This window comes from Protopterus annectens, chromosome 5.part1 (assembly GCF_019279795.1).
Source record: "Protopterus annectens isolate FY-2018-M chromosome 5.part1, PAN1.0, whole genome shotgun sequence".
In the NCBI taxonomy this organism is placed as follows: domain Eukaryota; kingdom Metazoa; phylum Chordata; order Ceratodontiformes; family Protopteridae; genus Protopterus; species Protopterus annectens.
The window spans coordinates 744,355,097-744,380,236 of NC_056736.1; the positions used below are offsets into that span (position 1 = coordinate 744,355,097).

Sequence of the window (25,140 nt, forward strand, 5' to 3'; positions counted from 1 at the left end):
TTAATACGAAGGGAGATTTTAAAGTGTTTCACCTTAATATGAAGGAGGATTTTAAAGTGTTTCACCTTAATATGAAGGGCGATTTTAAAGTGTGTCACCTCAATACGAAGGGTGATTTTAAAGTGTTCACCTTAATACGAAGGGTGATTTTAAAGTGTTTCACCTCAATACGAAGGGCAATTTTAAAGTGTTTCATTTTAATACGAAGGGAGATTTTAAAGTGTTTCATCTTAATCTGAAGGGAATTTTAAAGTGTTTCACCTTAATCTGAAGGCGATTTTAAAGTGTTTCAACTTAATATGAAGGCGATTTTAAAGTGTTTCACCTTAATCCGAAGGGCAATTTTAAAGTGTTTAACCTCAATATGAAGGCGATTCTAAAGTGTTTTGCCTTAATCTGAAGGGTGATTTTAAAGTGTTTCACCTTAATCTGAAGGCGATTTTAAAGTGTTTCCCCTTAATAAGAAGGCGATTTTAAAGTGTTTCACCTCAATACGAAGGGATTCTAAAGTGTTTCACCTTAATCTGAAGGCGATTTTAAAGTGTTTCACCTCAATATGAAGGCGATTCTAAAGTGTTTCACCTTAATACGAAGGCGATTTTAAAGTGTTTCACCTTAATATGAAGGCGATTTTAAAGTGTTTCACCTCAATACGAAGGAGATTCTAAAGTGTTTCACCTTAATATGAAGGCGATTTTAAAGTGTTTCACCTTAATATGAAGGCGATTTTAAAGTGTTTCACCTTAATCTGAAGGCGATTTTAAAGTGTTTCACCTTAATCTGAAGGGTGATTTTAAAGTGTTTCACCTTAATATGAAGGCGATTTTAAAGTGTTCCACCTTTATCTGAAGGCGATTTTAAAGTGTTTCACCTTATCTGAAGGCGATTTTAAAGTGTTTCATTTTAATATGAAGGTGATTTTAAAGTGTTTCACCTTAATACTGAAGGGTGATTTTAAAGTGTTTCACCTCAATCTGAAGGCGATTTTAAAATGTTTCACCTTAATCTGAAGGGCAATTTTAAAGTGTTTCACCTCAATATGAAGGCGATTCTAAAGTGTTTCACCTTAATATGAAGGCGATTTTAAAGTGTTTCACCTTAATGAAGGCGATTCTAAAGTGTTTCACCTCAATACGGAGGCGATTTTAAAGTGTTTCACCTTAATCTGAAGGAGATTTTAAAGTGTTTCACCTTAACACGAAGGCGATTCTAAAGTGTTTCACCTCAATATGAAGGGCGATTTTAAAGTGTTTACTCAATACGAAGGCGATTTTAAAGTGTTTCACCTTAATACGAAGGGCGATTTTAAAGTGTTTCATTTTAATACGAAGGTGATTTTAAAGTGTTTCACCTTAATACGAAGGGTGATTTTAAAGTGTTTCGCCTCAATACGAAGGGCGATTTTAAAGTGTTTCGCCTTAATATGAAGGGCAATTTTAAAGTGTTTCACCTCAATATGAAGGGCGATTCTAAAGTGTTTCACCTTAATATGAAGGGTGATTTTAAAGTGTTTCACCTTAATACGAAGGGGGATTTTAAAATGTTTCACCTCAATACGAAGGGCGATTTTAAAGTGTTTCACCTTAATACGAAGGGCGATTCTAAAGTGTTTCACCTGAATACGAAGGGCGATTCTAAAGTGTTTTGCCTTAATACGAAGGGCGATTCTAAAGTGTTTCACCTTAATATGAAGGGCGATTCTAAAGTGTTTCACCTCAATATGAAGGATGATTCTAAAGTGTTTCACCTCAATACGAAGGCGATTTTAAAGTGTTTCACCTTAATCTGAAGGAGATTTTAAAGTGTTTCACCTTAATATGAAGGAGGATTTTAAAGTGTTTCACCTTAATATGAAGGGCGATTTTAAAGTGTGTCACCTCAATACGAAGGGTGATTTTAAAGTGTTTCACCTTAATCTGAAGGGGATTTTAAAGTGTTTCATCTTAATGAAGGAATTTTAAAGTGTTTCACCTTAATCTGAAGGCGATTTTAAAGTGTTTCACCTCAATATGAAGGTGATTTTAAAGTGTTTCACCTTAATGAAGGGCAATTCTAAAGTGTTTCGCCTTAACACGAAGGCGATTCTAAAGTGTTTCACCTCAATATGAAGGCGATTTTAAAGTGTTTCACCTCAATCTGAAGGGCGATTTTAAAGTGTTTCACCTTAATCTGAAGGCGATTTTAAAGTGTTTCATTTTAATACGAAGGTGATTTTAAAGTGTTTCACCTTAATACGAAGGGTGATTTTAAAGTATTTCGCCTCAATACGAAGGGCGATTTTAAAGTGTTTCGCCTTAATATGAAGGGCAATTTTAAAGTGTTTCACCTCAATACGAAGGGCGATTCTAAAGTGTTTCACCTTAATATGAAGGGTGATTTTAAAGTGTTTCACCTTAATATGAAGGGGGATTTTAAAATGTTTCACCTCAATACGAAGGCGATTTTAAAGTGTTTCACCTTAATCTGAAGGCGATTCTAAAGTGTTTCACCTGAATCTGAGGCGATTCTAAAGTGTTTTGCCTTAATCTGAAGGGTGATTCTAAAGTGTTTCACCTTAACAGGAAGGCGATTCTAAAGTGTTTCACCTCAATATGAAGGATGATTCTAAAGTGTTTCGCCTCAATACGAAGGGCGATTTTAAAGTGTTTCACCTTAATACGAAGGGAGATTTTAAAGTGTTTCATCTCAATACGAAGGAGGATTTTAAAGTGTTTCACCTTAATATGAAGGGCGATTTTAAAGTGTGTCACCTCAATACGAAGGGTGATTTTAAAGTGTTCACCTTAATACGAAGGGTGATTTTAAAGTGTTTCACCTCAATACGAAGGGCAATTTTAAAGTGTTTCATTTTAATACGAAGGGTGATTTTAAAGTGTTCACCTTAATACGAAGGGTGATTTTAAAGTGTTTCACCTCAATACGAAGGGCGATTTTAAAGTGTTTCATTTTAATACGAAGGGAGATTTTAAAGTGTTTCATCTTAATACGAAGGGGAATTTTAAAGTGTTTCACCTTAATACGAAGGGCGATTTTAAAGTGTTTCAACTTAATATGAAGGGCGATTTTAAAGTGTTTCACCTTAATCCGAAGGGCAATTTTAAAGTGTTTAACCTCAATACGAAGGGCGATTCTAAAGTGTTTTGCCTTATCTGAAGGGTGATTTTAAAGTGTTTCACCTTAATCTGAAGGGCGATTTTAAAGTGTTTCCCCTTAATTCGAAGGGCGATTTTAAAGTGTTTCACCTCAATACGAAGGGAGATTCTAAAGTGTTTCGCCTTAATACGAAGGGCGATTTTAAAGTGTTTCACCTCAATATGAAGGGCGATTCTAAAGTGTTTCACCTTAATACGAAGGGCGATTTTAAAGTGTTTCACCTTAATATGAAGGGCGATTTTAAAGTGTTTCACCTCAATACGAAGGGAGATTCTAAAGTGTTTCGCCTTAATATGAAGGGCGATTTTAAAGTGTTTCACCTTAATATGAAGGGCGATTTTAAAGTGTTTCACCTTAATACGAAGGGCGATTTTAAAGTGTTTCACCTTAATACGAAGGGTGATTTTAAAGTGTTTCACCTTAATATGAAGGCAATTTTAAAGTGTTCCACCTTTATACGAAGGGCGATTTTAAAGTTTTTCACCTTAATACGAAGGGCGATTTTAAAGTGTTTCATTTTAATATGAAGGTGATTTTAAAGTGTTTCACCTTAATACGAAGGGTGATTTTAAAGTGTTTCGCCTCAATACGAAGGGCGATTTTAAAATGTTTCGCCTTAATACGAAGGGCAATTTTAAAGTGTTTCACCTCAATACGAAGGGCGATTCTAAAGTGTTTCACCTTAATATGAAGGGCGATTTTAAAGTGTTTCACCTTAATACGAAGGGGGATTTTAAAATGTTTCACCTCAATACGAAGGGCGATTTTAAAGTGTTTCACCTTAATAAGAAGGGCGATTCTAAAGGGTTTCACCTCAATATGGAGGGCGATTCTAAAGTGTTTCACCTTAATACGAAGGGCAATTCTAAAGTGTTTCGCCTTAACACGAAGGGCGATTCTAAAGTGTTTCACCTCAATATGAAGGACGATTTTAAAGTGTTTCGCCTCAATACGAAGGGCGATTTTAAAGTGTTTCACCTTAATACAAAGGGCGATTTTAAAGTGTTTCATTTTAATACGAAGGTGATTTTAAAGTGTTTCACCTTAATACGAAGGGTGATTTTAAAGTGTTTCGCCTCAATACGAAGGGCGATTTTAAAGTGTTTTGCCTTAATATGAAGGGCAATTTTAAAGTGTTTCACCTCAATATGAAGGGTGATTCTAAAGTGTTTCACCTTAATATGAAGGGTGATTTTAAAGTGTTTCACCTTAATCCGAAGGGGGATTTTAAAATGTTTCACCTCAATACGAAGGGCGATTTTAAAGTGTTTCACCTTAATACGAAGGGCGATTCTAAAGTGTTTCACCTGAATACGAAGGGCGATTCTAAAGTGTTTTGCCTTAATACGAAGGGCGATTCTAAAGTGTTTCACCTTAACACGAAGGGCGATTCTAAAGTGTTTCACCTCAATATGAAGGATGATTCTAAAGTGTTTCGCCTCAATACGAAGGGCGATTTTAAAGTGTTTCACCTTAATACGAAGGGAGATTTTAAAGTGTTTCACCTTAATATGAAGGAGGATTTTAAAGTGTTTCACCTTAATATGAAGGGCGATTTTAAAGTGTGTCACCTCAATACGAAGGGTGATTTTAAAGTGTTCACCTTAATACGAAGGGTGATTTTAAAGTGTTTCACCTCAATACGAAGGCGATTTTAAAGTGTTTCATTTTAATACGAAGGGAGATTTTAAAGTGTTTCACCTTAATACGAAGGGGGATTTTGAAGTGTTTCATCTTAATACGAAGGGGAATTTTAAAGTGTTTCACCTTAATACGAAGGGCGATTTTAAAGTGTTTCAACTTAATATGAAGGGCGATTTTAAAGTGTTTCACCTTAATCCGAAGGGTGATTTTAAAGTGTTTAACCTCAATACGAAGGGCGATTCTAAAGTGTTTTGCCTTAATACGAAGGGTGATTTTAAAGTGTTTCACCTTAATACGAAAGGCGATTTTAAAGTGTTTCTCCTTAATACGAAGGGCGATTTTAAAGTGTTTCACCTCAATACGAAGGGAGATTCTAAAGTGTTTCGCCTTAATATGAAGGGCGATTTTAAAGTGTTTCACCTTAATATGAAGGCGATTTTAAAGTGTTCCACCTTTATCTGAAGGCGATTTTAAAGTTTTCACCTTAATCTGAAGGCGATTTTAAAGTGTTTCATTTTAATATGAAGGTGATTTTAATGTGTTTCACCTTAATACGAAGGGTGATTTTAAAGTGTTTCGCCTCAATCTGAAGGGCGATTTTAAAGTGTTTTGCCTTATCTGAAGGGCAATTTTAAAGTGTTTCACCTCAATACGAAGGGCGATTCTAAAGTGTTTCGCCTTAATATGAAGGGCAATTTTAAAGTGTTTCACCTCAATACGAAGGGCGATTCTAAAGTGTTTCACCTTAATATGAAGGGCGATTTTAAAGTGTTTCACCTTAATACTAAGGGGGATTTTAAAATGTTTCACCTCAATACGACTGGCGATTTTAAAGTGTTTCACCTTAATACGAAGGGCGATTCTAAAGTGTTTCACCTCAATATGAAGGGCGATTCTAAAGTGTTTCGCCTTAACACGAAGGGCGATTCTAAAGTGTTTCACCTCAATATGAAGGACGATTCTAAAGTGTTTCGCCTCAATACGAAGGGCGATTTTAAAGTGTTTCACCTTAATCTGAAGGAGATTTTAAAGTGTTTCACCTTAATGAAGGAGGATTTTAAAGTGTTTCACCTTAATATGAAGGCGATTTTAAAGTGTGTCACCTCAATACGAAGGGTGATTTTAAAGTGTTCACCTTAATCTGAAGGGTGATTTTAAAGTGTTTCACCTCAATACGAAGGCGATTTTAAAGTGTTTCATTTTAATCTGAAGGGTGATTTTAAAGTGTTTCACCTTAATCTGAAGGGGTTTTAAAGTGTTTCATCTTAATCTGAAGGGAATTTTAAAGTGTTTCACCTTAATCTGAAGGCGATTTTAAAGTGTTTCACCTTAATATGAAGGCGATTTTAAAGTGTTTCACCTTAATCGAAGGGCAATTTTAAAGTGTTTAACCTCAATACGAAGGCGATTCTAAAGTGTTTTGCCTTAATATGAAGGGTGATTTTAAAGTGTTTCACCTTAATCTGAAGGCGATTTTAAAGTGTTTCACCTTAATCTGAAGGCGATTTTAAAGTGTTTCACCTCAATATGAAGGGCGATTCTAAAGTGTTTCACCTTAATGAAGGCGATTTTAAAGTGTTTCACCTTAATCTGAAGGGCGATTTTAAAGTGTTTCACCTCAATCTGAAGGAGATTCTAAAGTGTTTCGCCTTAATATGAATGGCGATTTTAAAGTGTTTCACCTTAATATGAAGGCGATTTTAAAGTGCTTCACCTTAATACGAAGGGCGATTTTAAAGTGTTTCACCTTAATACGAAGGGTGATTTTAAAGTGTTTCACCTTAATATGAAGGCGATTTTAAAGTGTTCCACCTTTATACGAAGGGTGATTTTAAAGTTTTCACCTTAATCTGAAGGCGATTTTAAAGTGTTTCATTTTAATATGAAGGTGATTTTAAAGTGTTTCACCTTAATACGAAGGGTGATTTTAAAGTGTTTCGCCTCAATACGAAGGGCGATTTTAAAGTGTTTCGCCTCAATACGAAGGGCGATTTTAAAGTGTTTCACCTTAATACGAAGGGCGATTCTAAAGTGTTTCACCTCAATACGAAGGGCGATTCTAAAGTGTTTCACCTTAATACGAAGGGCAATTCTAAAGTGTTTCGCCTTAACACGCAGGGCGATTCTAAAGTGTTTCACCTCAATATGAAGGACGATTTTAAAGTGTTTCGCCTCAATACGAAGGGCGATTTTAAGTGTTTCACCTTAATACGAAGGGCGATTTTAAAGTGTTTCACCTTAATACGAAGGAGGATTTTAAAGTGTTTCACCTTAATATGAAGGGCGATTTTAAAGTGTTTCACCTCAATACGAAGGGTGATTTTAAAGTGTTCACCTTAATACGAAGGGTGATTTTAAAGTGTTTCACCTCAATCTGAAGGGCGATTTTATAGTGTTTCATTTTAATCTGAAGGGTGATTTTAAAGTGTTTCACCTTAATACTGAAGGGGATTTTAAAGTGTTTCATCTTAATCTGAAGGGAATTTTAAAGTGTTTCACCTTAATCTGAAGGCGATTTTAAAGTGTTTCACCTTAATATGAAGGCGATTTTAAAGTGTTTCACCTTAATCCGAAGGGCAATTTTAAAGTGTTTCACCTCAATATGAAGGCGATTCTAAAGTATTTACCTTAATAATGGCGATTTTAAAGTGTTTCACCTTAATATGAAGGGTGATTTTAAAGTGTTCACCTTAATCTGAAGGCGATTTTAAAGTGTTTCACCTCAATCTGAAGGGCAATTTTAAAGTGTTTCATTTTAATCTGAAGGGTGATTTTAAAGTGTTTCACCTTAATCTGAAGGGGATTTTAAAGTGTTTCACCTTAATACGAAGGGCGATTTAAAAGTGTTTCACCTTAATACAAAGGGCGATTTTAAAGTGTTTCATTTTAATACGAAGGGTGATTTTAAAGTGTTTCACCTTAATACGAAGGGGGATTTTAAAGTGTTTCATCTTAATACGAAGGGGAATTTTAAAGTGTTTCACCTTAATACAAAGGGCGATTTTAAAGTGTTTCACATTAATATGAAGGGCGATTTTAAAGTGTTTCACTTTAATCCGAAGGGCAATTTTAAAGTGTTTAACCTCAATACGAAGGGTGATTCTAAAGTGTTTTGCCTTAATACGAAGGGTGATTTTAAAGTGTTTCACCTTAATACGAAGGGCGATTTTAAAGTGTTTCACCTTAATACGAAGGGCGATTTTAAAGTGTTTCACCTCAATATGAAGGGCGATTCTAAAGTGTTTCACCTTAACACGAAGGGCGATTTTAAAGTGTTTCACCTTAATATGAAGGGCGATTTTAAAGTGTTTCACCTTAATACGAAGGGCGATTTTAAAGTGTTTCACCTTAATACGAAGGGTGATTTTAAAGTGTTTCACCTTAATATGAAGGCGATTTTAAAGTGTTCCACCTTTATACGAAGGGCGATTTTAAAGTTTTTCACCTTAATACGAAGGGCGATTTTAAAGTGTTTCATTTTAATATGAAGGTGATTTTAAAGTGTTTCACCTTAATACGAAGGGTGATTTTAAAGTGTTTCGCCTCAATACGAAGGGCGATTTTAAAATGTTTCGCCTTAATACGAAGGGCAATTTTAAAGTGTTTCACCTCAATACGAAGGGCAATTCTAAAGTGTTTCACCTTAATATGAAGGGCGATTTTAAAGTGTTTCACCTTAATACGAAGGGGGATTTTAAAATGTTTCACCTCAATCTGAAGGCGATTTTAAAGTGTTTCACCTTAATCTGAAGGCGATTCTAAAGTGTTTCACCTCAATACGGAGGGCGATTCTAAAGTGTTTCACCTTAATACGAAGGGCAATTCTAAAGTGTTTCGCCTTAACACGAAGGGCGATTCTAAAGTGTTTCACCTCAATATGAAGGACGATTTTAAAGTGTTTCGCCTCAATACGAAGGGCGATTTTAAAGTGTTTCACCTTAATACGAAGGGCGATTTTAAAGTGTTTCATTTTAATACGAAGGTGATTTTAAAGTGTTTCACCTTAATACGAAGGGTGATTTTAAAGTGTTTCGCCTCAATACGAAGGGCGATTTTAAAGTGTTTCGCCTTAATATGAAGGGCAATTTTAAAGTGTTTCACCTCAATACGAAGGGCGATTCTAAAGTGTTTCACCTTAATATGAAGGGTGATTTTAAAGTGTTTCACCTTAATATGAAGGGGGATTTTAAAATGTTTCACCTCAATACGAAGGGCGATTTTAAAGTGTTTCACCTTAATACGAAGGGCGATTCTAAAGTGTTTCACCTGAATACGAAGGGCGATTCTAAAGTGTTTTGCCTTAATACGAAGGGTGATTCTAAAGTGTTTCACCTTAACACGAAGGGCGATTCTAAAGTGTTTCACCTCAATATGAAGGATGATTCTAAAGTGTTTCGCCTCAATACGAAGGGCGATTTTAAAGTGTTTCACCTTAATACGAAGGGAGATTTTAAAGTGTTTCACCTTAATACGAAGGAGGATTTTAAAGTGTTTCACCTTAATATGAAGGGCGATTTTAAAGTGTGTCACCTCAATACGAAGGGTGATTTTAAAGTGTTCACCTTAATACGAAGGGTGATTTTAAAGTGTTTCACCTCAATACGAAGGGCGATTTTAAAGTGTTTCATTTTAATACGAAGGGAGATTTTAAAGTGTTTCATCTTAATACGAAGGGGAATTTTAAAGTGTTTCACCTTAATACGAAGGGCGATTTTAAAGTGTTTCAACTTAATATGAAGGGCGATTTTAAAGTGTTTCACCGTAATCCGAAGGGCAATTTTAAAGTGTTTAACCTCAATACGAAGGGCGATTCTAAAGTGTTTTGCCTTAATACGAAGGGTGATTTTAAAGTGTTTCACCTTAATACGAAGGGCGATTTTAAAGTGTTTCCCCTTAATACGAAGGGCGATTTTAAAGTGTTTCACCTCAATACGAAGGGAGATTCTAAAGTGTTTCGCCTTAATACGAAGGGCGATTTTAAAGTGTTTCACCTCAATATGAAGGGCGATTCTAAAGTGTTTCACCTTAATACGAAGGGCGATTTTAAAGTGTTTCACCTTAATATGAAGGGCGATTTTAAAGTGTTTCACCTCAATACGAAGGGAGATTCTAAAGTGTTTCGCCTTAATATGAAGGGCGATTTTAAAGTGTTTCACCTTAATATGAAGGGCGATTTTAAAGTGTTTCACCTTAATACGAAGGGCGATTTTAAAGTGTTTCACCTTAATACGAAGGGTGATTTTAAAGTGTTTCACCTTAATATGAAGGCGATTTTAAAGTGTTCCACCTTTATACGAAGGGCGATTTTAAAGTTTTTCACCTTAATACGAAGGGCGATTTTAAAGTGTTTCATTTTAATATGAAGGTGATTTTAAAGTGTTTCACCTTAATACGAAGGGTGATTTTAAAGTGTTTCGCCTCAATACGAAGGGCGATTTTAAAATGTTTCGCTTTAATATCTGAAGGGCAATTTTAAAGTGTTTCACCTCAATACGAAGGGCGATTCTAAAGTGTTTCACCTTAATATGAAGGGCGATTTTAAAGTGTTTCACCTTAATACGAAGGGCGATTCTAAAGTGTTTCACCTCAATACGGAGGGCGATTCTAAAGTGTTTCACCTTAATACGAAGGGCAATTCTAAAGTGTTTCGCCTTAACACGAAGGGCGATTCTAAAGTGTTTCACCTCAATATGAAGGACGATTTTAAAGTGTTTCGCCTCAATACGAAGGGCGATTTTAAAGTGTTTCACCTTAATACAAAGGGCGATTTTAAAGTGTTTCATTTTAATACGAAGGTGATTTTAAAGTGTTTCACCTTAATACGAAGGGTGATTTTAAAGTGTTTCGCCTCAATACGAAGGGCGATTTTAAAGTGTTTTGCCTTAATATGAAGGGCAATTTTAAAGTGTTTCACCTCAATATGAAGGGCGATTCTAAAGTGTTTCACCTTAATATGAAGGGTGATTTTAAAGTGTTTCACCTTAATACGAAGGGGTATTTTAAAATGTTTCACCTCAATACGGAGGGCGATTTTAAAGTGTTTCACCTTAATACGAAGGGCGATTCTAAAGTGTTTCACCTGAATACGAAGGGCGATTCTAAAGTGTTTTGCCTTAATACGAAGGGCGATTCTAAAGTGTTTCACCTTAACACGAAGGGCGATTCTAAAGTGTTTCACCTCAATATGAAGGATGATTCTAAAGTGTTTCGTCTCAATACGAAGGGCGATTTTAAAGTGTTTCACCTTAATACGAAGGGAGATTTTAAAGTGTTTCACCTTAATATGAAGGAGGATTTTAAAGTGTTTCACCTTAATATGAAGGGCGATTTTAAAGTGTGTCACCTCAATACGAAGGGTGATTTTAAAGTGTTTCACCTTAATACGAAGGGGGATTTTAAAGTGTTTCATCTTAATACGAAGGGGAATTTTAAAGTGTTTCACCTTAATACGAAGGGCGATTTTAAAGTGTTTCAACTTAATATGAAGGGCGATTTTAAAGTGTTTCACCTTAATCCGAAGGGTGATTTTAAAGTGTTTAACCTCAATACGAAGGGCGATTCTAAAGTGTTTTGCCTTAATACGAAGGGTGATTTTAAAGTGTTTCACCTTAATACGAAAGGCGATTTTAAAGTGTTTCTCCTTAATACGAAGGGCGATTTTAAAGTGTTTCACCTCAATACGAAGGGAGATTCTAAAGTGTTTCGCCTTAATATGAAGGGCGATTTTAAAGTGTTTCACCTTAATATGAAGGCGATTTTAAAGTGTTCCACCTTTATACGAAGGGCGATTTTAAAGTTTTTCACCTTAATACGATGGGCGATTTTAAAGTGTTTCATTTTAATATGAAGGTGATTTTAATGTGTTTCACCTTAATACGAAGGGTGATTTTAAAGTGTTTCGCCTCAATACGAAGGGCGATTTTAAAGTGTTTTGCCTTAATACGAAGGGCAATTTTAAAGTGTTTCACCTCAATACGAAGGGCGATTCTAAAGTGTTTCGCCTTAATATGAAGGGCAATTTTAAAGTGTTTCACCTCAATACGAAGGGCGATTCTAAAGTGTTTCACCTTAATATGAAGGGCGATTTTAAAGTGTTTCACCTTAATACTAAGGGGGATTTTAAAATGTTTCACCTCAATACGACGGGCGATTTTAAATTGTTTCGCCTTAACATGAAGGGCGATTCTAAAGTGTTTCACCTCAATATGAAGGACGATTCTAAAGTGTTTCGCCTCAATACGAAGGGCGATTTTAAAGTGTTTCACCTTAATACGAAGGGAGATTTTAAAGTGTTTCACCTTAATACGAAGGAGGATTTTAAAGTGTTTCACCTTAATATGAAGGGCGATTTTAAAGTGTGTCACCTCAATACGAAGGGTGATTTTAAAGTGTTCACCTTAATACGAAGGGTGATTTTAAAGTGTTTCACCTCAATACGAAGGGCGATTTTAAAGTGTTTCATTTTAATACGAAGGGTGATTTTAAAGTGTTTCACCTTAATATGAAAGGGGGTTTTAAAGTGTTTCACCTTAATACGAAGGGTGATTTTAAAGTGTTTCACCTTAATATGAAGGGCGATTTTAAAGTGTTTCACCTTAATATGAAGGGCGATTTTAAAGTGTTTCACCTTAATCCGAAGGGCAATTTTAAAGTGTTTAACCTCAATACGAAGGGCGATTCTAAAGTGTTTTGCCTTAATACGAAGGGTGATTTTAAAGTGTTTCACCTTAATACGAAGGGCGATTTTAAAGTGTTTCACCTTAATACGAAGGGCGATTTTAAAGTGTTTCACCTCAATATGAAGGGCGATTCTAAAGTGTTTCACCTTAATACGAAGGGCGATTTTAAAGTGTTTCACCTTAATACGAAGGGCGATTTTAAAGTGTTTCACCTCAATACGAAGGGAGATTCTAAAGTGTTTCGCCTTAATATGAATGGCGATTTTAAAGTGTTTCACCTTAATATGAAGGGCGATTTTAAAGTGCTTCACCTTAATACGAAGGGCGATTTTAAAGTGTTTCACCTTAATACGAAGGGTGATTTTAAAGTGTTTCACCTTAATATGAAGGCGATTTTAAAGTGTTCCACCTTTATACGAAGGGTGATTTTAAAGTTTTTCACCTTAATACGAAGGGCGATTTTAAAGTGTTTCATTTTAATATGAAGGTGATTTTAAAGTGTTTCACCTTAATACGAAGGGTGATTTTAAAGTGTTTCGCCTCAATACGAAGGGCGATTTTAAAGTGTTTCGCCTTAATACGAAGGGCAATTTTAAAGTGTTTCCCCTCAATACGAAGGGCGATTCTAAAGTGTTTCACCTTAATATGAAGGGTGATTTAAAGTGTTTCACCTTAATACGAAGGGGGATTTTAAAATGTTTCACCTCAATACGAAGGGCGATTTTAAAGTGTTTCACCTTAATACGAAGGGCGATTCTAAAGTGTTTCACCTCAATACGAAGGGCGATTCTAAAGTGTTTCACCTTAATACGAAGGGCAATTCTAAAGTGTTTCGCCTTAACACGAAGGGCGATTCTAAAGTGTTTCACCTCAATATGAAGGACGATTTTAAAGTGTTTCGCCTCAATACGAAGGGCGATTTTAAGTGTTTCACCTTAATACGAAGGGCGATTTTAAAGTGTTTCACCTTAATACGAAGGAGGATTTTAAAGTGTTTCACCTTAATATGAAGGGCGATTTTAAAGTGTTTCACCTCAATACGAAGGGTGATTTTAAAGTGTTCACCTTAATACGAAGGGTGATTTTAAAGTGTTTCACCTCAATACGAAGGGCGATTTTAAAGTGTTTCATTTTAATACGAAGGGTGATTTTAAAGTGTTTCACCTTAATACGAAGGGGGATTTTAAAGTGTTTCATCTTAATACGAAGGGGAATTTTAAAGTGTTTCACCTTAATACGAAGGGCGATTTTAAAGTGTTTCACCTTAATATGAAGGGCGATTTTAAAGTGTTTCACCTTAATCCGAAGGGCAATTTTAAAGTGTTTCACCTCAATATGAAGGGCGATTCTAAAGTATTTCGCCTTAATACGAAGGGCGATTTTAAAGTGTTTCACCTTAATATGAAGGGTGATTTTAAAGTGTTCACCTTAATACGAAGGGCGATTTTAAAGTGTTTCACCTCAATACGAAGGGCAATTTTAAAGTGTTTCATTTTAATACGAAGGGTGATTTTAAAGTGTTTCACCTTAATACGAAGGGGGATTTTAAAGTGTTTCACCTTAATACGAAGGGCGATTTAAAAGTGTTTCACCTTAATACAAAGGGCGATTTTAAAGTGTTTCATTTTAATACGAAGGGTGATTTTAAAGTGTTTCACCTTAACATGAAGCGCGATTTTAAAGTGTTTCACCATAATACGAAGGGCGATTTTAAAGTGTTTCACCTCCATATGAAGGGTGATTTTAAAGTGTTTCACCTTAACACGAAGGGGGATTTTAAAGTGTTTCACCTTAATACGAAGTGTGATTTTAAAGTGTTCACCTTAATACGAAGGGCGATTTTAAAGTGTTTCACCTCAATACGAAGGGTGATTTTAATGTGTTCACCTTAATACAAAGGGCGATTTTAAAGTGTTTCATTTTAATACGAAGGGTGATTTTAAAGTGTTTCACCTTAATACGACGGGCAATTTTAAAGTGTTTCGCCTTAATAAAAAGGGCGATTTTAAAGTGTTTCACCTCAATACAAAGGGCGATTTTAAAGTGTTTCGCCTTAATACGAAGGGGGTTTTTAAAGTGTTTCACCTCAATATGAAGGGCGATTTTAAAGTGTTTCACCTTAATACAAAGGGCGATTTTAAAGTGTTTCATTTTAATACGAAGGTGATTTTAAAGTGTTTCACCTTAATACGAAGGGTGATTTTAAAGTGCTTCGCCTCAATATGAAGGGCGATTTTAAAGTGTTTCACCTTAATACGAAGGGCGATTTTAAAGTGTTTCACCTTAATACGAAGGGCAATTTTAAAGTGTTTCACCTTAATACGAAGGGCGATTTTAAAGTGTTTCACCTTAATACGATTGGCGATTTTAAAGTGTTTAATTTTTCCATTCTGCCTATTAATCCTGTTGACTGTGGCATTTTGGCTACGGGTCTGTCTTTTGTTCCAGAAAGCAAGTTGAATGTGGCTGAAACAATTGTTGACTTGAAACTTTTTGTTACGAAGTTAAATTTGAGATTTTTGTTGCAGAATGTAGAATATGTTAATAATCCACTACATATATCTAGTACATATAATCCACCCATTCACCCAGCCTTATTATTGTTTGAAAGGTTATGTGAGATTTATATCCATAACATACTAAGGAATTGTTCCGGTAGGAATTTAAGCAAAGCTGAAATCTCTAGTTTGGAGAAAATAAAAGGGAACCAGGATGTAAGGATCATTAAGCCTGATAAGGGTGGGGGGATTATAATCATGGATAAAAAAATTATATCAAGAGAAAATGATGGAAGTACTAACAAGTGGTACTTATCAAGTAGTGTCCCTAAATAAAGTGAATGGGGCACACAGGAGAATTAAAAATTAACTAAATGATCTTTTTATTGAGAATAGTAAAACAATTGATGAATATAACTATATGAATGTAGCCTGTCCTAAAATGCCAACTATTTTTGGCCTCCCGAAGATCCACAAAAGCTTAGAACATCCACCTATGAGGCCGATTGTGGATTCCAGGGGGTCCATTACTCAACCTATTGCTAAATTGATTGATGTTAAATTAAAGAACTTATTAAAAGATGAACCGAGCATAGTGAAGGACTCTTGGGATTTTCTAATAGGATGAATAGATTGGAATTTGTACAGGATGGTACATTCATTACTATCGATGTAAAAGATTTGTATACCTCCATGCTCCATGACATAGGTTTAGAATGGTTCTGTGATTATTTATTAAGGAAAAGCATACAGCAAGAATTTATTAATATGTTTGTACATTTACTGGAAATAGTTTTGAAGAACAATTTCATTCTTTTCAATAGTGATTTTTTTCTACACACAAAAGGGGTGGCAATGGGGGCGCCATGTGGTGGTATCTACGCTAACATAGTGATGTTAGAGTAGGAACAAAGATGTCTTGTAAATTCACCCTTTTATGATTTTTGTAAGGTTTACTTACGGTTTTTGGATGATATTTTTATCTTTTGGAATGGACCAGTTAATGCAATTTCTGAGTTTATTGAATATATAAATGAGTCCACCTGTTTTTTTTAAATTTTCACACATCATAGACCACCAAGAAATTGCATATTTGGATGTAAAATTGAAGAAAGACTTCACTACAAAGTGTTTCCTGGCCGAGATTTATAGAAAACCCACTTACTCAAATATTTTTTTGCATTTTGAGAGTGGGCACCCATACAATCAGAAAAAAAGTGTAGTGAAGGGACAGTTTGTAAGGGCTGCAAGGATGGTATCTTGCTTTGATTCATTTTTGGATGAATGTGAAGTGCTAAAAAATATGTTTTTGAATAGAGGTTATCCAGCTGGAATGGTGAAGGATATTATGATAGAGGTGGTGAACAAAAGAGAATCTGTTTTTTAAACCTCTATTGAGAAAACGAGGCTTTAGACAACATGACCATCCTGGTAACAACCAAATAGATATGTCCAGTTCTGACCTAGCACTCCCTTTTCCAAATGAGCACATTGAGAACAATGCAGGAACAGTAGTAAATAGGTTAACATCTGATAATGCAGAACAAAGGGATTACAAAACAGCCTTCATTACCACTTTTAATACATCAAGTAACCTGATAAAAGATATTCTGTATAAAAACTGGGTTATCTTGTCCAGTAATAACGATGTGCATGCTAAACTGGAAGAGTGCCCTATGGTCGTATATAGGAAGGGGAAGTGTCTAAAAAATATTTTTGAGACAGACAAACAAGGTGACCAACATCCATTAAATGGCAGTATGAAGAAATGTGGGGCCTGTAACTATTGTCCATTCATTTATGAGGGGAATAAATTCACTGTGAATAATGTACAAGTAAAGTTAAAAAACAAATGTGATTGTAATACTGAAAGGGTGGTATATTGTGCCTTATGTAATAAATGCAGAGGATTCTACATGCTGTAACTATTGTCCATTTATTTATGAAGGGAATAAATTCACTGTGAATAATGTGCAACTAAAGTTAAAAAACAAATGTGGCTGTAATATTGAAAGGGTGGTATATTATAGCAATAACCCACTCCTGGGTGTGGGTAATGCTGGATTTACCCACGGTTGGTGTGGTTTGGTCACGAGGGTGAAGCCCGAGTTGCCAGACAAAGCCAACCGTGAGTAAATCCAGCATTACCCACACCCAGAAGTGGGTTATTGCTAATATACAATGACATTATTTAAGAAAAAAAATAATTACTTTTCTTAAATAATGGCATTATATAATGCCTCCTTGCTGCCCGTCCACAGCTGTCTGGGTATTCTGCGGCAGTTCTGATGTACTGCGCATGCGTATATTTACGCAGTACATCAGAGCTGTGGGCAAAAGCAATGGAGAAAGCATGATCTCCGTTGCTTTTTACAGCCTGTCTCGCTCTGTTAAACGAGTTTAACATAGCGAGACAGCTTTAAAAAAAGCATCGGAGAATCTCTGTTGCTTTTTTTAAAGCTGTCTCGCTAGGTTAAACCCATTTAGCATAGCGAGACAGTTTTGAAAAAAAAAACAATGGAGAAAGCAAGATCTCTGTTGCTGGAGAATCTCCATTGCTTTTTTTAAAGGTGTCTCGCTAGGTTAAACCCATTTAATATAGCGAGACAGTTTTGAAAAAAGCAACGGAGAAAGCAAGATCTCCGTTGCTTTTTTTAAAAGCTGTTTCGCTATGTTAAATTCGTTTAACATGGCGAGACAGGTTGTAACAAGCAACGGAGATCTTGCGTTCTCCGTTGCTGTAAAAAAAAAAAAGAATTATACTAATGGAAAAAGTCCGGGCGATCGGACCTTTTTCCATTACTATAACTCTGATTTACAACGTGCACGCTGACCAATCAGCGTGCACATTTTGGAATATTAATTGGGGGGGGGGTCGTTGTATAATGTGCCTTATGTAATAAATGCAGAGGATTCTACATGCTGTAACTATTGTCCATTCATTTATGAGGGGAATAAATTCACTGTAAATAATGTACAAGTAAAGCTGAAAAAACAAATGTGGTTGTAATGCTGAAAGGGTGGTATATTGTGCCTTATGTAATAAATGCAGAGGATTCTACACTGGAAAAACTGAGATGAAAATAAAGAATAGGATATATGAACATTTGAGGGACATAAGAAATGGAAAGGAAACAAATGCCTTGGCTAAACATATGTTGGAATTTAGTGATCATGCTTTTAAGTTTTTTATTAGTGAATTATTAAAATATAGGGCCAGGGGGGTCCTTGGAATCTTCTTTTACAAAAACAAGAAACATTATGGCAAATCAGGACCAATGCAACAGAATGGCCAGGGTTGAATGAATCCCTGTCTATGACATGCTTTTTAAGGCTAAAAGCTTTGGAGAGATAGTTGAATGTATATATGTATATATTTTTTAAAAAAATGTTTAATTATTTTTTAATTTTTATTATGTGAGTGGTTATAGTGGATTTGTATTACTGTCTCTTTAAAAGAATGATAATGGCTGTGTCAAACAGTGACCTTCATTGGTTATTTTATTGGAGGTGTGGCTGTAGTTGACTTTAAAATCTCTATCAAAAAATGTGATGTTATTCTGAGGAAGTTTCTGACTAGACAGAGACGAAAGCGCTTAAGCTATGGTTATTCATTCATAAGAAAAGTTGTTTTTGATCCACAAAGACATTTGGATTGTGGATATTTTAACAGACTGTTTTGTGTTCGTGCACAAGGAACAGTATTGGTATTGTGTGTATTTGCTTTTAAACTGTTATTGGACTTTGGATTAAATTTTGGAGTATTGAGTTTACCTTCAGCGTTCTGCCTTTTTCATCAGTTTAACTGCGTTCTAAATAAATAATAAACACAGTTAAAGGAAGTAAACCTTCATCAACAGATAAATAAGACATTCTTAAACACAGATTCCTACCCCAATGTATCATCCACCTCTGGTACAAACCTCCACTTCAAGGCATGCATAACATGACAGTGCTATCGTCAAGGTAAACCTATTTAACTAGGTGTGCAACCTCAAATTCTCCCTTGTATATCCTGTGCAATCCTTCTTAAGGCTAGCGAAAACTTCCATGTATGAGTTATTGTATAGGCTTGTTATGGCCTGCAGACTGATTGCCCAGTACTTATGTATGAACTTATAAACTTATCACATATGCACTCACACACACATAACAATTATTAAAAGATATTTCTACTGGGATAAAGACAGCAGAGCTCGTAGTAAGGGCTCTGTGAGCACCACTGTGTGAGAATTGGAATACAGAATGCAGAAAGACACGAACAATTCCAAAGACATGAAAAGAAATGCAACCACATAAGGTCACAGAAAAGAGATCAGTTGTACATAACTAAGTACCATCAGTGGAACTATGGAAAGATGTTTATTTTTTAACAGGCGGCGAACATGAAATTATTGACTGCTTTGTTATTTTCTTTCATTCTTTCACCAAAAGCCTCTACTTATATCTAGTGTCTGCCTTTTTCAGTTGTTAATAAGTAAATTTACTGTTACCCATCACAGGTAGTTTGAAGCCCTGCCAAGTCAGTACATAATATGTTATCAATCACTTCATCTGAAAATCTGAAGAGTAGGAAGACTTTAGTACATTTTATGTATCACAGCCTGAAATGAACATCCCTGATACTATATGTGGTTAAATATTAATGTACATGACAGCTGGAAAACACAACATTGGGATAAACATGGTCTGTCTTCAGTAATGAGATGAGACTTACAATTACTTTGCTCATAACATAAATACACTCATACCTTTAGGTCTGCAAGAACAGGCACAGTGCTGTGTGCTGGGATACTTACCCAATGATGTCATTGATAGGAATGTTGAGCAGCCTGCCATCTAGTGTCTCAACCTCCACAGTGCAGCCTATCAAAGCCTGCAGAAATTAAATTACACCATTAGAAATTATCACATTTATTTATATGAAGATGTTCTACTCATTATTAAAGAAACTGTAATCTTTATTTTCACTACTTCTAGATATACACTTAACAGTAGCTTATTATGTAGAATACATCTTAAACATTAGTACCCACCCATATCTGTAAAGACCCCTTTCCCTGAAGCCGCAGACGTCTGGTAGTTGAAGTTAGTTTGAAACATGCATCTGCATTCCTGGATTAGAAAAGTTCTACAGTTTCAAGCACTCAAGCAGGTAGCCCCACGATATACAAGGGACTCAGGCATTTATCCCGCTGTTTCTAAAATGTTTTTTTTTTTCAATTATGTCTCAAGGATGTATTTGTAAATTTGATCCTTAAATTATATTCAGTTACAAGAGTAGAGCTACACATTATGCCATCAGTTTAGCTAACGTCAAGTTACATTTGGCTGTTACAATGACTCCATGAACAGCCAATGACATCCACAGAGTTAGACAACTCTGGAAGTAGATTGCTAGCTAGGCCGACAACTCTGGAAGTAGATCGCTAGCTAGGCCCTTCTACTGTATCTCACACATACATACTGCAGGCACATTTATGGACAATTCAAAGTCACCAACCCACCTACTGCATTGTCTTTGGGATGTGGAAAGAAACCAGAATTCTCAGAAAAAAATGCACAATGTAGACATGGAGACTCCTCAAAGAAGGCACCCCAGCCATGAAACAAACTAGTGAATCTCTTGCTGTGAGGCAAAATGCTACTTTCTGTGCCACTCTTTGTATGCCATAACTGTACTAAATTACTGGTTTATTTATGTAATTGTATTATAAACGTATGCCACAGGCCATATATTTTCAATATTTAATATTTATATATATATATATATATATATATACACACACACACACATATATATATATATATATATATATATATATATATAAAATGCCCGTGCACTTGCCCAGAAATCAAGGAGCCTCAATCCCGACCATTAACGCCAGTGAGGGACGTCTATATAGGGAAAGGATAACAAATACACACACAGTAAACTAAAGTTTTCCTTAAGAGCACACAGAGATCACAGTCAATCTGTGGCTGGTTGCTCCCTTGCTCTCCAGGTCCCCCAATAAGACTCCCCACTGGCATAGCTATAGGGTCCAGATCTCAGCCTAGTGGGCAAGCTAAAACCTCCAGCACCCTCTCTGTCCAACCAGCGCTTCATGTCCCTGCCCAAGTAGCTGATATACACACACTTTGAGATAAGAGTTTATAGAACCACACAGACACTCCCAGGGAAGGCTGGCACAGGTTCCCCAGCTGTGCCCCTTTTACTCAGACTATGCGGTAGTACCAGTGGCCACCACCCACTAATATTTATCAGCTACTCAAAGGCCCTTACAAAAGGGTGTCCAATTATTACCATGTAGTATTATTATCCCAATGGTAAGTGTGACCGACCAGCAAAGCTTATCTGGAGTGACATGGTACAGTATCACTATATACACACAATGTACTCTTAGAGCTTAAATTATCTCTACAAAAACAGCCACAGTTGAAAGGTTTAAAAATACTTAATAATACATAATAAAAACACAAGACAATACTTCTTACGATGCAGTGCTAGTCAAGAATTCAGTGATCACAGAGAAATACTTAAAATAATACAATAGAGACGTTTTGACATCACAGAAAAACAAACTAGTCTTATCTTCCTATTTCCTAACTATATCCAAGAGAAAAAACAGTTCTAAAATCCTACTTGCATACGGACATAGGCAGAGATCTGGTGAGTTGGATGTTCTCAAGACAAATGCTCTCATTCTTTCTGTCCTTAAACTGATAACACAGCACCACTGATTCATTTCAGATTACATCATTTCTTCTGGTTCCCAGGCTAACAGACTCTCAGAGATTAATGGCCCTTTTGCTCTTGCAGCTGGTCAGGAACCAGAGCAATAAAATAAATTATACATGCAAATTCTAGCCATTAACTCTGGCCTCAAAATAATAGGCAGAATTCTTTCATCCGGACATATCGGCTCCAAGTTTTGACATCAAAGAATTACAGTTCCACATTTAACACCATTTCTACAAAATTCTGTAGATATATATATATATATATATATATATCTATATATGTATATATATATATATATATATATATATATATATATATATATATATATATATATATATACATATCTATATAAGGGTGTACGTAGATGACCCATATCCCAAGCCAGACACAATCCCATGCGTACGTGTACAGAATTTCTAACATGCCTTGGCAGGGTAGGCCAAAGAACAGGACTCGCAGAAAGAACCCCCTCCCCCCCAACAACTTTCCTGCACTCTGTACACTGGTAAAGAACAAACTCAGGGAGGCTGTGGCAGTTCTGAGGTATCAGAATGGACATGGGCCTACATTTTATATGTCTGACTACTTAGGTCTAGGCCTAGCTAACTGGCTATCATTTCTCAGGACAGAATGGAGAAGGGCCTGTGTTTTTATATGTCTGACTACTTAGGTCTAGGCCCAGCTAACTGGCTAGCATTTCTCAGGACAGAATGGAGACTGGCCTACATTTCTATATGTCTGACTACTTACGCCTAGGCTGAGCTAACTGACTAGCATTTCTCAGGACAGAACGGAGATAGGCCTGCACTTCTATATGTCTGACTACTTAGGCCTAGGCTGAGCTAACTGGCTAGCATTTCTCAGGACAGAATGGAGATGGGCCTATGTTTTATATGTCTGACTACTTAGGCCTGGGCTGAGCTAACTGGCTAGCATTTCTCAGGACAGAATGGAGACGGGCCTACATTTTTATATGTCTGACTACTCAGGTCTAGGCCTAGCTAAATGGCTAGCATTTCTCAGGACAGAACGGAGACAGGCCTACATTTTATATGTCTGACTACTTAGGCCTAGGCTGAGCTAACTGGCTAACATTTCTCAGGACTGAATGGAAATGGGCCTACGTTTTTATATGTCTGACTACTTAGGTTTAGGCCGAGCTAAATGGCTAGCATTTTCTCAGGACAGAATAGATACGGGCCTACGTTTTTATATGTCTGTTTATGTGACCGACATCTCAGCAGACGGTTCTGTTTATGTGACTGACGTCTCAGCAGCCAGTTCTGCTTATGTGACCAACGTCTCAGCAGCTGGTTCTGTTTATGTGACCGACATCTCAGCAGCCGGTTCTGTTTTTGTAACCGATGTCTCAGCAGTCAGTTCTGCTTATGTGACCGACATCTCAGCAGCCGGTTCTGCTTATGTGACCGATGTCTCAGCAGTTTGTTCTGCTTATGTAACCGATGTCTCAGCAGTGGGTTCTGCTTATTTGTCCGACGTCTCAGCAGTCGGTTCTGCTTATGTGACTGACGTCTCAGCAGCCAGTTCTGCTTATGTGACCAATGTCTCAGCAGTCGGTTCTGCTTATGTGACTGACATCTTAGCAGCCGGTTCTGCTTATGTGACTGACATCTCAGCAGTCAGTTCTGCTTATGTGACCGATGTATCAGCAGTCGGTTCTGCTTATGTGACCGACATCTCAGCAGCCAGTTCTGCTTATGTGACTGACGTCACAGGAGCCTGTTCTGCTTATGTGACTGACGTCACAGGAGCCTGCTCTGCTTATGTGACTGACGTCACAGGAGCCGGTTCTGCTTATGTGACTGACGTCTCAGCAGTCGGTTCTGCTTATGTGACTGACATCTCAGCAGCCAGTTCTACTTGTGTGACAGACATCTCAGCAACAAGTGTCTTCTAAGGCTGCCAGAACCTCACTTATGGTTACCTGCTTCACAACTAACTGTGCTAGTGGCAGGAGGAGGACATAAAATTCTGCTGCACAAATACCACAGCAGAGGGGCAAAGACATCTTTTTGTCTTCACTTTTTAATCTGAATTAGTTTCCACCTTCTAGCTGTTTGCAATTTATTTGTAAAATATTTAGCATTTACTTGCTTCTTATATCTGTCCCCGAAATTTGATGCCACCTACAAGCCTTTATGACACCCCCTCCCCAGATTCACTATACAATCTCGAAGTACTGAAATGTCGAATTTCAGTATTTCGAGACTGAATATTTGAAAACCCACATACACGAAAACCCACAGTCACGAATACCACAACCGCGACCATCCACACACACACACACACACACACACACACACACACAAACCAAGACATAATCACACACACATACACCTACCTAAGTAAACAAACATAACAAGACACAGAAACACACTTAACCTACCTATAAGCAGGGGGGCAATCCCCCCTGCGCCCCCCCCACACCCCCTACTTATATATTCTAACTCTGAGGTCGCACTAAACACACAAACACACAAAAAACACCACTGCACACACTCACACACACTAAAATCACTACCCAATATCCTCAAACACACAATACTTACATGAAACCCCAGATAAATCCACAAACATCACATGTAACGAACGCGACACCATGATAGTGGCGGATTCGACACTTCCGCATTCGGCATAGTGTAGTTTTGAGTAACTGCACTTTCCACTACTCGGTCTCAAAGTACTGAAATTCAAAATTTCAGCACGTCGAGATTGTCTAGTGTATCCCCCTACCCACATTAACATGAATAAAAGTCACACCTCTTGGAAAAATGATATAATTAATGCATTAGGTCTGATTTCTATCATTACCTGAAATTGTATGTTATTTTTATTTTATTTCTAATTCTTAACCAGGTAGGTAGGCTGGCTATTGACCCATTTCAGCCACAACCCAGATGTAAGAGAAGTGTACAATACAAAAAAATTGATTAACCATGGAACAAGTGTACAAACAGTCAATATCAAACAATGTTACACTGTTACATGGCTTGTCCTGACATGGCACAGTCTGTGGTCCATGCTCTCCCTACCTATAGGATACTGGGTACCACAGCTGATGCCTAAAGTGGTTGTTCTATACAACTCATCCCCTGATATGCACCACATTGTCTGTGCTGTTGCCCACAAATCCATCTGAACTTGGGGTGAGTCTGAGGTAGAAAAAAACAGCATGTTTTGGAGAGGTGAAAGTATCCCCACATAGACACAGGGAGAACGTGTCAACTGCACAAAAGCATTGATCAGAGGTCAGATCTCAACCTTGTGACCGGGAGGCAAAGATGTTAACCATCATGCCAAGTGTGTCTATTGTACATGAAGGATCGCAGGAAAAAGTAGGCGAGAGCGAGAGAACGGATGGACCAGGCTAAGAAGAAACACTAGTTGAATAACAAAGACA

General features: G+C 36.7%; 1 protein-coding gene across 1 annotated transcript in view; it reads right to left on the reverse strand.

Annotated features, from left to right (window-relative positions):
* The window catches only part of DNAJB13 (DnaJ heat shock protein family (Hsp40) member B13), a 696,140-nt gene that overhangs the window by 223,452 nt on the left and 447,548 nt on the right, over positions 1-25,140 (reverse strand). The window contains exon 7 of the mRNA XM_044073379.1: positions 19,774-19,850. Coding sequence (XP_043929314.1) covers positions 19,774-19,850 — 77 coding nt within the window. The remainder of the gene's footprint in view (positions 1-19,773; positions 19,851-25,140) is intronic.